Genomic DNA, 13371 nt, shown 5'->3' on the forward strand with positions numbered 1-13371 from the left:
AAGTTTTGCCAAATGGTAAAACAAACTATCCAAGGGACTGCAAAGTTTGGCACTTAATGCCATTACAAGCCATTTTCTTGTGGGGTGGGGGAACGACAACACAGACAAAAAACAAACCACCCTACTCCACCGAAACAAAATCCCTCTTTTTTTATTGAGGTGTCTTGGAAGCAATGGTAAGTTTAACTATTTTAAAATTAGTTTTGTGTAAGTGAGCAGGATGCCACATTAGCCTGCAAACAGTAAAGTTTATTGTATAAGAATAATAAGACAAACTTAATATTGCACTGGTTCTATTGGGGAATTTCTAGGCAGTTTAAGTGTGCTAAGGGATTTTCTCACATTCTAGTAAACCAGTTTCTTATCAACTCTAGCTCTAAGGTTAAGGCTTATATTTAGGTATGAAAACAAGCTGTCTAGTACTCACTGTTTATAGGATGTTGTTTTCCTGAACCTTACCTCAACCAACCTTTCAAACATGTGTGCAAGAGGCAAAAAGGAATAGTGTGTATCACTGGGATTCAAGAGACACGCATTCTGTAAGAAAAAATAAATTTCAATAGTTCTGTAGAACAAACTGATGCCTACCTCAACAATTCTCTCAAACATATGAGCCAAGGGCAGGAATGATATCAGAATGTCTTCAGAGGAAGGTGTGAATGCTTTCTGAAAGTGAGTGTTCAGCAAAAGAGAATTAATGAGAATTAAGTTTACACACTATTGTGTTTAATTAACAAGAATTAATCAGACATCTCAGCTCTTCAGCTTTGTCTGTAATGAAACCACATTGTTTTTCTTTCATTAAAAATATTACATGCATTAGAAGTCATTGCTGTAAAGAGACATCACAAAAATTGTAATCTTTTGTAAGAGTTGAGTGCAGTAATCATTCAGCTTATTGCAACTTATCATTTGTATGATTATGAATAGAAACAATTTGAGAGAAGCCACAGAAGATTCCTTTATAGGCATCGTGAAAAGAGAAATTAAAGTAGTATGCCTTAGGAGTACAATATTACAGTCTAGGTCATCCTAGGTCAGGAAGTTCATTTGTCCAGTTTGCTGTAAGAATTATGCTGTAAGATTTATAGCAAGAGCATCTTATGCAATATAACCCCAAGACGAGTTGCTTAATTTGATTCCATATGCAGAGTACTTGACAAAACAAATATGGTTGTATTTTTAACTGCATCTGGTTTTGTTTGATCTTAGAATTGTCTTCATAGGTAGCCTGCAAATGAACTTTAGTAGCCTACTGTAAACTAAAAGACTGTACTAAGTACAGATACATGGAGTTATGCTTCTCACACATTCATGCAAGTACTTTAAGCATTTCAGGGGTTAAAATACCTAATACCGCCTTTCCACCCCYGCCCCCCATTCTTAACACAGAACATCAGTCTCTATGTAGACTCTGATATAGAGCTTGCATTGCTGACAAACACTTTGACTCTGTAGCAGAATATAATGCATATTCCCATCAGAATTTCTGTAACATCAGACCAAATCTTAGACATGGCAGAATGAGACTCTGCTTTTCTCTCTATACTCCCCGACTACCACACCTAAGTGGAGAGGCTACACCTTGGGACTGGGGGAGCAAACAATGCTCTGCCCATAATTCCCCATCAAGGCAGCAGCATGCAACACCCATAGCTCAAGCCAAGGCACTGTTTTTGGCTACAGAAAGTAGACTTCAGTAGCAGTGGAATTACTTTATTCTAGACTTTTTCCATACTGGTCAACATCTAGAGGAATGGTTTGAATGTTACCCCACTGCCCAGCTTTGGGCACATCCACACAGCCCAATGCAGTACGGTATTACAAGTTCCCAAGTTGTGCCAGACCAGTGATTGTTATGCAGCAATATTGGCTTGGACAAAAGCGAACAAAAACACCCCAAAAAACAGCCGGTAGATCCGCACTGATCTGAATGCAGTACTGTGCTGTTGAGCAGCTATTTCATTTCTGGTCCAGAGTGAGTTACATTCAAGAGAGACTAGGAGAGTTCCCAGTCTTGAGAGAAGAAACCAGTAAGACCTATGCAACCAAATCTAATCAAATCTAGAGCTTAGAGTTTTATCCACTCTTGCATGTCAAGGCATCAAAAACTAAAACAAAAAACCCACATCTGTCAAATTTAACATGAGTCACTATGCAACTCCTCACATATCTGAGGCCCTTTTCTTTTGCTTTGGAAGATAAATGCTGACTTCAGAACTAGTACTGACAGAGTACTTGACTTGCTATCAAGTTTCATTTTCACTTGGATCTTACTGTGTTAAGACCAAAGTTAATGAGATTTCAATGTTGTTTTTACTCCTAAGATGCTTCCCTTCTTGTTAAATTATATATTGGTACAAATCCACAATGTTAACCTCACAGTTTACCTCTGTAGCTTTCACAAAAGCTGAAGTATTGCTGACTATATTTTGATGAGTGATCATAGCTCCTTTGGGGTTTCCTGAGGAAGAAGCACATCAGGATGGAACAGTGAGATTTTTAGATCCTTGAAGTCATCAAGCAGAGGTAAGACTAAACAAATAGTATTTCAATCAATCAGCAAGTCCCTTCTTAGATAATAATACCCTTCTTTGTGTATTAAACAAAAGCAGAGAATGGGCTAATGTATTTGCAAAAATAGCTTGTAACAGTTAAGGTGTGGGTGTGTTGAAGTCCTCATATTATTTATGAGACCAAATCCTTAAGAAGCCATCATATCTCTTGGATAGATTTCTGTTATCCAAAATTCAATACTTCTGTGAAGATCCATCCAACTCAGACAATTTTCTTTACTTAACTCTGTTTTAAAGATGTAACTAATGTTGTGCTCTTCCCAACACTCTCCCCAGTGTTGGATCCTGTCACGCACTTGACATTTGATTCTCATCCAGGCACTTGTCTTTCTCTTTTGGTCCTACAGCAAGCTGCATAGTGCATAAGAGCTAAGAAACAGATCCTGCTATTACAGTTAAAAAAAAAAAGATTACCAAAGAACTGGAAGTCTGAAATATGATCCAGAACCCTTATTGTAATGGAAATAAAGTTTCAGTACCTATTTCTGAGCCCCAAAAACGTAACCTCTCCCCTTCCAAGACATAGCAACTCTGTACTGATCAATGGGAAAAAAATCAAAGGGAGCCTTACCATAAAACTTCCCCAGCTACTACTTGCCAAAAAGATGCAGCAGCAGGGGGGAGTCTGGGGGGGGGGGGGGAAAGGTGGGAATGCTTCTGAATTAGTTTTGCACATACAGGATAATAAATTCTGCATAATGTAATGAGGTGTACCTGTCGTTCCACTGGTGAAACAGATGACTGCTAGATCTTCTGGCTTTGGAGGCTAAGAAAGTTAAGAAAGTATTAGTACGGTTAAGATAGCAAGGAAAAAGATTTTCCTGGATAAAACACTGAAATACTAGCATTACCTTGAGCTATGGGAGACAGGTAAATTTGCTAGTTTGATCTACAGAATGCTACCCAACTCAGATTAAACTGATTGAACTAATTTCATACTTACCATAGGTTTTTGCCTGTGTACTCTTCCCAGCTCCTACAGAAGGGGGAGGAAGGGAAGAGAGATGGTTTAGACATGGAAGCACTGCCTTTTGCTTTAAGTTTACCAGACAAGATGTTACCAAACACTATAATGTTTTATCATTTAGACTGTTAAGGCATTTTAACTATAAAGTGTTGTGAAGGCTTTAAAGCAAAATTTTAAAAGATGCAAAAGAACAGATGAACTAGTATGTTCTACAAATACAGAAGTGATAGCTAATCTAAAATACATGTATACATTTTCATGGCTTGTCATGACAAGCCATAACATGTAGAAGACATGCCACTGACAGCCATTGAATAGATGAAGCAATACTCATCTTAGTAGGCACCTCACATGTACATCACTGCTTGTGAGGAAGAAGACTGAAGCTTCTGGTGAAAGGTCATTGGTGGTCTGTACTCCTTTTGCACTGAGGAGTGGAGAGTATAAAATTCTCTTCCCCCAAACSTCCGTTCCTTCTTTCTCCCTCCTTACCATTATTTAGGCCAGACCATTAAGGATACCACAGATCTTCAGGCAGAGGGGAACAGATACTAAATATATCCTTTTACCAGTAGAGGACATTATGATTAAGAAGAAAGATTTGAAAGGCTTAAGCTCAGTATTAATTAGCTTAAGTTTCAAGTCCAGACTTGTTATTTTCGTGCCTATTTAGTATCAGAAACAATACTAGTTTAGGAACTTATGCAAGATGGACCTTTTGTTAAGTATAGGTTTGGAAGCACCCTTTGAGGGCAGATACATCACTTCATCATTGCCTTTACGTTCTAAGTATACAAAGACAATTACACATCTATTTACTAGCCCCCTAGCCTTACTTAAGAGGTACCTCAAAGAGGTTTTAGGCAGGGGAAGGGAGCAAATATCAGGAAAAACAGTTAACATTCCTATGCCTGAAAGTTTGTCTTTTTGACACTGTGCCATTGCACAGAAGTTTGCCCATATGACAACACCGCCATCTGTCGAAACAGCATCTGCATTCCAGGTGCCACTAGAAGCTCAGTACTTCTCTACAGCTTGTTTTAAGTAAGATCCACTGTTTACTGAATATATAGCTGAGACCTCTACCCACTTCTGTTGATGTCCTAGGGGAGAACTCTAACATTTCTTCCTGTTTAACATCCATTTATTCACAGCTACACAGCTCTATAACTATACCACACATACAGATATTAGGCATCAGAAACCAAGCTTACAGCATCTGGGAGATGCCCAGAAGGACAGGTCAAATAACCTATAAAGCACAGATGAACAAAAAGTTCAAGCCAGAAATCCAGAAAGTAAGTACTTAAAGCTAGAATAGTCATTCTAATCTAAGCTCCTAAACAGCTCAGAGGTGCTTTTTGGGAGCAACTGAAAGTCCCCAGCCTTTAAAAAGGGGTGACAAGAATTTATTCCTGCTCACTGAAACTGTTACAAATATTTAAGCTTTTTTGCCTGACTTGTTTGAGATTTAGACAAGGGGCTCTTGTAACTATTATTACTGTGTGCATCCAAACACCAAGTGTTGGAGCTACAATAGTATAGTTAAGTCAGAGCTACAAGATGCTTCTCAAAAAAGTCTCTAAGCATCTAACTTAGAAGAAACATTAAACTTTGTTTTTGTTTTTCCTGCAGCTAGAAAGATCCAGGGGAAAAGCATCTTTCTGTGCTCCCCCCAATAAAAAAAAATGTGTGTGTGTGTGTGTGTGTGTGTGTGTGTGTGTGTGTGTGTACACACACACACCCCTTGAGGAAAGGAGCCAGTTTTAGCATACCAACCTTTTCTTGCAGTTTTGGCCAATCTTTTTTTACCTTTAATCCGACCCTTTTCCCAGTCTAGTATAGCACTGTACAAGTCACTTATTCTGTGTGATTTCTCTAGTCCCATTTCAACCTGGCAGTCTTGCTGAAGCAGGTTAACTAAGATACAATTAACTGTCTCTTAAAAGACATGCTGGCAATTTTTTCTCTTTACCAGAAGGTGGCTCCATTAACACAGAAAACTGCTGTGAAAACAAGTTCAGTAAAGAAGTTTAATGAAATTTGGCAATTTATGCCAGTTACTGAGGCATCTGCAGAATTCAAGCATGATTATTTGGAAATGCTAAAGTCTCAAGTTAGCCAAGTCTTGACAAGAATTCAAGTTGGAAGCAGGCTAAACCCCGTTTCATAATTTCACAATAAAAATGTACTTCATGCAGTTTACACCTGGGACAGATTTCTCCAAAAATGAGACTGCAACAGAAGATCCATGCAGACAAGATCACCACAAGCACAACTATAAGCCCTTGAATACTAAGTAGCTAGGCAAGACAGTTTCTGCTTCCAAAACCTGGAAATCACATTCCCTTAAATTACCATAAGCTAATCTTGGAAAGATTGACTAATATTCTCCTCCTCCCCCAAAAAACATTTTGTAGATTCAGTGCACAGGGCAAGATACCATTTTTTTACCACAAACCCCAAACCTACAGAGATTCTTATTGAAATCAGTATTTCTGAAGTATTATTAGCAATGTGTAATTATCACTTCTTACTGCTTCACACAGACAAGTCAATGTTCAGATCTGATGTTCTCTCTGGACTACATTAACAAGCTTTTGTATAATTAGCTTGGCAAACATGGTTTTACATTTTGCACACTGTGAAATGCCATTAGCAAGTTGTTTTCCTTCTTTAAAAATATCTTTTTAAAAAGGATTTGTGTAACTACCTCTTGAAGTTTAAGTATTCTGAACCTAATCCACCATATTTTGTTCAGAGTCCTGAAACCTGTCCAGTAAGTTTGTTTACAAGGAGATGAAAGCAGTAAAGCAGGCTAAGTCTACTTACCTCTATTTCTCTCAGGCTGAAGACTTCCACCCCACACTTTTTGCCACGTTCCACAAGATCTATGCCAAAAGGCTCCATGATAACAATGGTGTTGAGGACTGGAGTTTCCCCCTTTTCCACACTGGTTAGCAGAAGTTTGGCCTTGTCAGGTTTGTCACAGAAAACCAATGACAAGTCAGCTGATTAAGGAGAACAACAATATTAATATGACAATTTGAGTTTAGACTAGATTCATACTTCAGGAATTGGTACTAGAAGACTCTTCTGAAGAAGGCTATAGTTCTATCCTCTGTCAGCTCTGCCATCATACATGCAGTTACTAAGCTACTGAAAACATCCTACCTTTGTTCACAATGTAAGTAATTGCTTCAGTTCCCAGCGTATCATAGAGTGGCACCACCACCATGGAGAATGCATAGCATCCCTGTTCGATGATAACCCACTGCACAGGAAGAGAAGAGATGCAAGTCACTCTGTGTTTACTGATCAAATCACACCTCCAAGAATAACTCTTATTAGGATTCTGACGAGAAAGCTATTAGGGCAGAGCTCATTTGGACAAGTCCTAAAGTGTGCATATGTGCATATAATTTGTTTACTATAAAAATCTACTAAATTTTTATCTGCTGGAGGAAGAAAAAAAGTAAGTAGCTATGAGAAGTCCAGTTTGAGTCCTACTGAGTCCAATAAAACTCAGCTCTGTCCCTAACACAGACTACGTAAGTACTTTTTAAACCAGTTAACATATATGATCTCTCTTAACTTACCTGTCAACAGAAATACATTTTGAGTACTCTGATACTGTTTCATGTTTTCATGTTATCAGGTAAGGCTTCACAGCCTTGGATATTCTATATTACCACAGTATGAATTAGTGAAGGATCTGCTCATGTCTTGACATACATTAAGTTTCTATACACACACTATTCTTAGCTCTACATAGCTGCCTCTCATTTGATGGCCAGACATGCAACATATACAGTTAGTGTATGAGCCACCAGAGCTCTTTGGAAAGCCAGACCAGAATGTTGTTCAGTATCTGTCACCACTAACCATTCCCCTTTAGAGGGGTCTAATCTGAAGATGCAGTTCTATGTGCACAATTTCTATGAAAAAAAAGCAGAAGACATCCATCCCTGCAAGCTGCATTAGAAGGATTTGCCTGCTAACAAGCATGGTACTCAAGAAACATAAAAGATACCTGTGTAATGCAAGCTGATGATGCTTTACCTGATGCTGCAAGCCTGATTTTATCCAAAGCACTGTTAAGTTAAGATAATCATGCAATTTTTTTCTGTACAGTAGTTATTTGGTAACGCCTGTACACAACTAGCTACACTAAAATATAGGCATGTGTGTGACTCCAGAAGTGGGAGACACTGGACACATGAAGAGTCCAATGAAACTGGAACAATTCAATTTTTCCCCTTGAAGAAGGGCAAAAAATTCTCAGGCATAGTACCTTTAGGCAGTTCCAGTTAACTGAACAGAACACCACGCACCTTTAAGTTCACTGAACTCATGATTCAGCAAGGATTGCAATAATAAGGGCGTTGGCTTTCTCCCCCACCCCCGGTCTGTACTTGGTCAAACTTTTCAGTGTTTTTGCAGGACGCTGGCCAATTACTTCACTGACATGTGCTGCTGGTTATTCCATATAACATTTAGTATAGAAGATACATTAACAAAAGTTGCTAAGCCTCAATTTCATACAGTGTTTATTAAGGGCAAGTTTCCTAAGCTAAATTTTTCTGTACTGGTCGAGACAGTCAGACTCAAGGACTTTTTGCAAGGCATTTACACAATAGGCAAGTTGTACATTCGTTCCCAAAAGAACACTTCTTATAAAGCTAGCACAATGACAACTAACAGTTAACCAGTTTCATGCAAACATTAGACTTATCAGTAAGGCTAAGCAGGCATACCTACATCAGCCATGACAGGGATTACTGAATATTTTTGCCTAGAGAGCATCCACCTGTACATGTAACAAGGGGGGGGTCACTGTTCAGCAGCCTGATGTCTAGTAGCTAATGGGGTGTCTGTTACAGCAGATGTCAGAAGCAGCACGCAGTAGCAGAGCTTCCCATTCTCCAATAGCTTGTGCTCCATGATTCTTAATACAACAACCATSTTAATTTTCTGGACTATCAGGAGATCTTTCTTCCATTCAAGCTCCAAAAGTTAAAACTGTATTTAAAAACAAATAGTAAATCTCAACATCTGAGCTCTCCTCTCAAAGCCCAAGCGAGTATCTAGTCAGATACAAACAACAGTCTGAAGGTCTTGATTTGTTCTTTGAAGTGGCTCTCATCTTCTGTTAAGAGAAACTATACTTAGCTGTCCTGGTTTTCAATCTAAAACAGAAATTCCTTGCTTGTGGAAGGAATCATCTGTTTTCCAGTTACTCAAAGAGAAAGTCTTATTATTATTTATAAATCCAAGATCATTTAAGCAAGTGACATACTAGGATTTTCCCCTTTAGGGATTTTCCCCTGTAGTTGTTCCCTGAACTGAGAAATGTGAAATCACATCACAAAAATCTTCACACACAAACCCCTGTCTGGATTAGTGATTATGTTAGGGTTGTCACAACACCCATCCAGTCATTTTTGACAGGGAAAACCCCAGACTTAGAATTGCTGGCTTAACCAAGTCATTCCAGCTTGTTACTGATCCAAGTCAAAGCCTGCTGGAGCCACACAACTCAGGCACATTATGCCTGTGATCCATGAGCAGACCACACTGCAATGCTCTCCTTCAGAAAAATCCACTTAACCCAGGAATCAAAGATCAAATCTTCTGGGACAAAAAAATAAATCTTGGGAAAAAAAACAGCCAACTAGTTTCTCTTTGCACTCAAAGGTCTATAGAACAGCAGTTCAATCTGGTAAGACACTAACATCTGGCCCCCTTCTTTCTTACTCCAGTTCATACTGCCATAGCACAGGAGACAGAACTGAAGAGTCTGATGCCTTGTCATTTAGCAGCTTCCTTGTTGGAGACATCCCAGCCTATTTATAACAGAAATAACTGTAGCTCTTAGAACTGGAACACCAGATGGAAAAATCCAAGCAGGAAGTTACTGCAGATTTAAGAGCCGGAAAAAACATTTTCTTCATCTGTACCAGGCTAGGGATAGGGTTGGGGTTTTTTGTTTGTTTGTTTGTTTTTTGGGGAGGGTGCAGAGGAGACTGGCTATGTCACTTGTCACACAGTTTGTATTTAAATGTTAGCAGGGAAGGGCTGGTGACAAACTGAAATCAAAAGAGATCCAACAGAGATCTAAACCATTGTCCAATATTGAGACACTGATACAGCTTTTAACCATGTAAACATTGTAAATGGCTCCAGATAATGGAATCCAGTTAGGGTCTTTCAAGAGGGGAGTTTTGTCTAAAATATAGCATAAGAACCCTTCTCCTGTATTAAGATACAGGTCTGGATTGGAGTTAGTTTAATGAAGGCAGGACCAATTCAAATTCCTAAGCATGTAAACATAGTTTAGAGAAATTCAGTCCTACTAAATAGATTCAGTAAGCAAATCCAGAGAACAGAAACTTTTACTCAATAGCTCATACTGTTTTTTAGCAAGTAACAGTTACCAAGAACGACTCTTGAGTCAAGATGGAGAAACATTAGCTAATCAATCTAGACCTCCCCATAGTTACCTGAGGTTCATAACATGATTTTGCTTTGTCAGATGATGTTGCTTAATTATGCCACTGTCTTTTTTTTGGCTCTTAATTATTAACTTTCAAGTAGTTTTCAATTTTTGCCTTCATTGTCAGGTCTCCCTCCCAGAATCTTGGTGTTTAGGGCATCCTTGGTGGTGACAGAACTACCACCTTCAGCCATCTTCTCTTTGTCCAAGTATTTGATCAAGTTGTTTCTTTTGAAGTGTTTAAACATCTTCTTGTAACTTAACATTATTGGTAACTACCCCTTAGTTACTGGATACACACTCATCATATATACTCTTTGGGAAGAAGTACCCAGGACTTGTTTCCACTGCAGAAAAGGACCCCCARCTGGCAAGTTTGACAGTTCAAAAAAAGCTACAAGGAACCAATAAAGTGCTGGTCTATAAACTAACACCACGGCTAGAAACTGTTTACATCACAGCACAGAGTTTATTCCTGTATAATGAAAGCTTGTTTGGAAGGAAAGATTCTATGAAATCATAAAGAATCTTCATGTTTGTGCTGTTAAGCAAGGACTTTCAAACAATTTCAACCATTAAATATGCCAATGCTGCATTTTAAGAGAAAGTGTGGACTACAGTCAATTAAATACCATAGTAGCTTTCTATTAGACAGGACTTTTCTATAAACTGGGAAGGGGGGGGGGGGGGGAGGGAGTTGTTTCAGATTCCCTGGTTCTCTTATTGCTCTACATGCAGCTCTGGGAAAGAAAAAGAAATAAAAGACTAACTGTTGTGTCAATTGTCAGTTTTGGTTCTTAGCTGAAGATGCTGTGTGGATGGCTTGGGGGCCTATGACATTGGCCTTCAGCTCTTTCCCAACCCCAAATATGTTTCTTACTAGGGAAGCTTGGTACACTGCCAAAAAGCAGTAGATTTAAAAGAAAAGTGGGCCATTTCAATAGCAACTAGATCACTAGTACAAATGCCCTCATTTAAATTACCTCAGGTCTGTTTTGTGCAAAAATTCCTATATATTGAGCTTGAGACGGTTTGAAGCCTCGGTAAAGTAATGCTGAGCCCACACACTCTGCTCTGTCTAAAGCCTGAAAAAGAAAGTCAAATTAAAAAAAAAATTAAGAGCAAGTTCATCAGTACACTTGGAACATTATTTTACCTTAAGTCTCACCAAAAAAACCAAACACCACCACCAAACACCACCCCCCAACAAACAACACCCCCAAACCCCCCAAACCCACAAAAAACAAAAAACCCCAAACCCCCCCAAACCAACCAAATCCACCAAACCTCCCCAAACCCACCAAACCCCCCCAAATCTACCCCCACTACAATAACTCATATGAAGTAGACAGATAGGTTTACTAGACTGTTTTGGTGTCCTCCATGACTTCAATTAACATTGCAATGCCATTATACTGCACTGATTCGATATACTGCACTTGCTCTCAATATGCAGCAGAAGAGACTCCTAACCCAATTAGACTTGGAAGCCTAGGTTTGTATTTGAAGCCGACAAGCAGAGTAAAGACCGTTTCGTTGCATTTGTGGTAAACCACAGAAACAACCCTGGAATGATTCAGCTTTATATTTCTGCTCAACAGTCATAAATGCTACATGTCATGCTTCTGCATCATTCTTCAGAAAAGCACTGAACTCCCAGTGCCTGTGAGAAACTGGGAGATCCCAAGCAAAATCCATTCAAAAAGAAGTGGAAGAATAAGGAGGCAAAACCCAGTTAGTTTTATAAACAATGACTCTGGGAAGGCAATTATCCAGTCTCTCTTTCTATATAGCACATGATCTGAATCTATGTTAGTCATATCTTTTACGAAAGAGCTTTATTAAAGAAAGGTTGCATCTAACAAACACCCGGCAAAATCACCTTGAAAAGGTGAGTTCTGCAGCCTACAAGAGGTGTTTAATGACCTTAATTGTATGCACTAGGCAAGCTTTACACAAGTTTGAAGGCATCAATTGACTAAATCAGGAATGATCTGAAAGTACACAGCTGTTAAAACAATTTGCATAAAGATCTATTTTTAGTGAACATGAAGAGGTTACCAGTTAAAAGCCTATCTATGAACACCCTATACAACTACCATTCATCAGCATGGAGATAAATCAAAAAGCACAGGTAACGTATGTAGACAGAGATCAGTTTTACACCAGGAAAAGTCCTCAGAAACAAGCAACCACAGTAGGAGCAGTTCGAGCTCCAACCCTGAATACCACTTCAAAGCTGCAGCACTTCAGAGGCAGTGTACAAGTTTTAAGCAATTCACATCAATAGAGATACCCCAAAAACATTCAGAAACATAACAGTGAATAAGCTAAGCACAAGAAGTGCACTTTTTCTACCCAATTTGCACACTTTTTAAGGCTGTTCTTTTAAAGTATTCTAACAGGAACTAGAATCTTTTTACAATATTTCAAAATAGTAAAAGCAGCTTAAGATACAACTTTAAAACAGTTACAAGTAATTAAGACTCATTATATCACATCACTGGATGTTGTATCAATGGTCACAGTAAGCAAAAGCAGATCTAGCACTAAGCTAGAGAGGCTACTTACCTCTTTATAGGAGATCCACTCATACGGCTGGTTTGGCTTTCTAGAACCCAGACAGGGACCGTTATCTACAAACGACAACCAAAAGTTACTCAAGATGTAAAGCCTGCTTTCTCTGCCCTGACATCACAGTAACTACACTCTCGCCAGTGTTAAGCTGACAGCCCATGAATTCTTTGCAAACACCTTCAGAAGCCAAACTATTTTGGGGGGAGGAAGAGGAGGAGGAGAAAGGAAGGGAGGGAGAAAGGGGAAGCACCAGGAGGAAAGCAGGGGAAGGACATGGAGGCAGCCAGGTTTGATTTAGAATATGGAGTACAGCACAGACTTCACTCACACAACCCTGCTTCACAATTGGTCACAGTCAAGTCTGCCTTCAAGAAAGCCCACACCCAATACATTATCTTATTGCTAGGTAGACATCACATACCCCCCAATTGCATTTCAAAAGAGTCCAGACCTTTAGTTCTTAACATACTGTAGAAAATTTCATCTTTAAACTTACTTGATACATGCACACCCCTTCGGAAGATATCATAAACTGTTCTCACATCATCATAGTAGTAAATCAACAGTTCATCACTGTTAAGGAGAGAGGACCTTCGAGCATGCTCACTACCCTAGGTAAAACAAATAGAAAGGTTAGGCACATCTGTTCGTTAAAGATCAATAGGAAATTTATATTTATTTCAGTTAAAAAAATTTTTTTTTTTGAAATATTGCATTACGAGCCTTAGAAAATTCTGCTTTAAAGATCTTTGGTT

General features: G+C 38.9%; 1 protein-coding gene across 4 annotated transcripts in view; it reads right to left on the reverse strand.

Moving 5' to 3' along the window:
* The window catches only part of ACSL1 (acyl-CoA synthetase long chain family member 1), a 63651-nt gene that overhangs the window by 13894 nt on the left and 36386 nt on the right, over window positions 1-13371 (reverse strand). For 2 of the 4 annotated variants that reach the window (XM_026084079.1, XM_026084080.1), the window contains exons 3-11: window positions 13113-13227; window positions 12611-12675; window positions 11023-11124; window positions 6718-6817; window positions 6376-6554; window positions 3520-3552; window positions 3291-3342; window positions 2391-2464; window positions 460-666 (exon numbers count right to left, since the gene is read on the reverse strand). In XM_026084079.1, the coding sequence (XP_025939864.1) occupies window positions 460-666; window positions 2391-2464; window positions 3291-3342; window positions 3520-3552; window positions 6376-6554; window positions 6718-6817; window positions 11023-11124; window positions 12611-12675; window positions 13113-13227 (927 nt within the window). The remainder of the gene's footprint in view (window positions 1-459; window positions 667-2390; window positions 2465-3290; window positions 3343-3519; window positions 3553-6375; window positions 6555-6717; window positions 6818-11022; window positions 11125-12610; window positions 12676-13112; window positions 13228-13371) is intronic. The other 2 variants (XM_026084082.1, XM_026084081.1) reach the window with 2 other exon arrangements.

This window comes from Apteryx rowi, unplaced genomic scaffold (assembly GCF_003343035.1).
Source record: "Apteryx rowi isolate R43461 unplaced genomic scaffold, aptRow1 scaffold_625, whole genome shotgun sequence".
In the NCBI taxonomy this organism is placed as follows: Eukaryota; Metazoa; Chordata; class Aves; order Apterygiformes; family Apterygidae; genus Apteryx; species Apteryx rowi.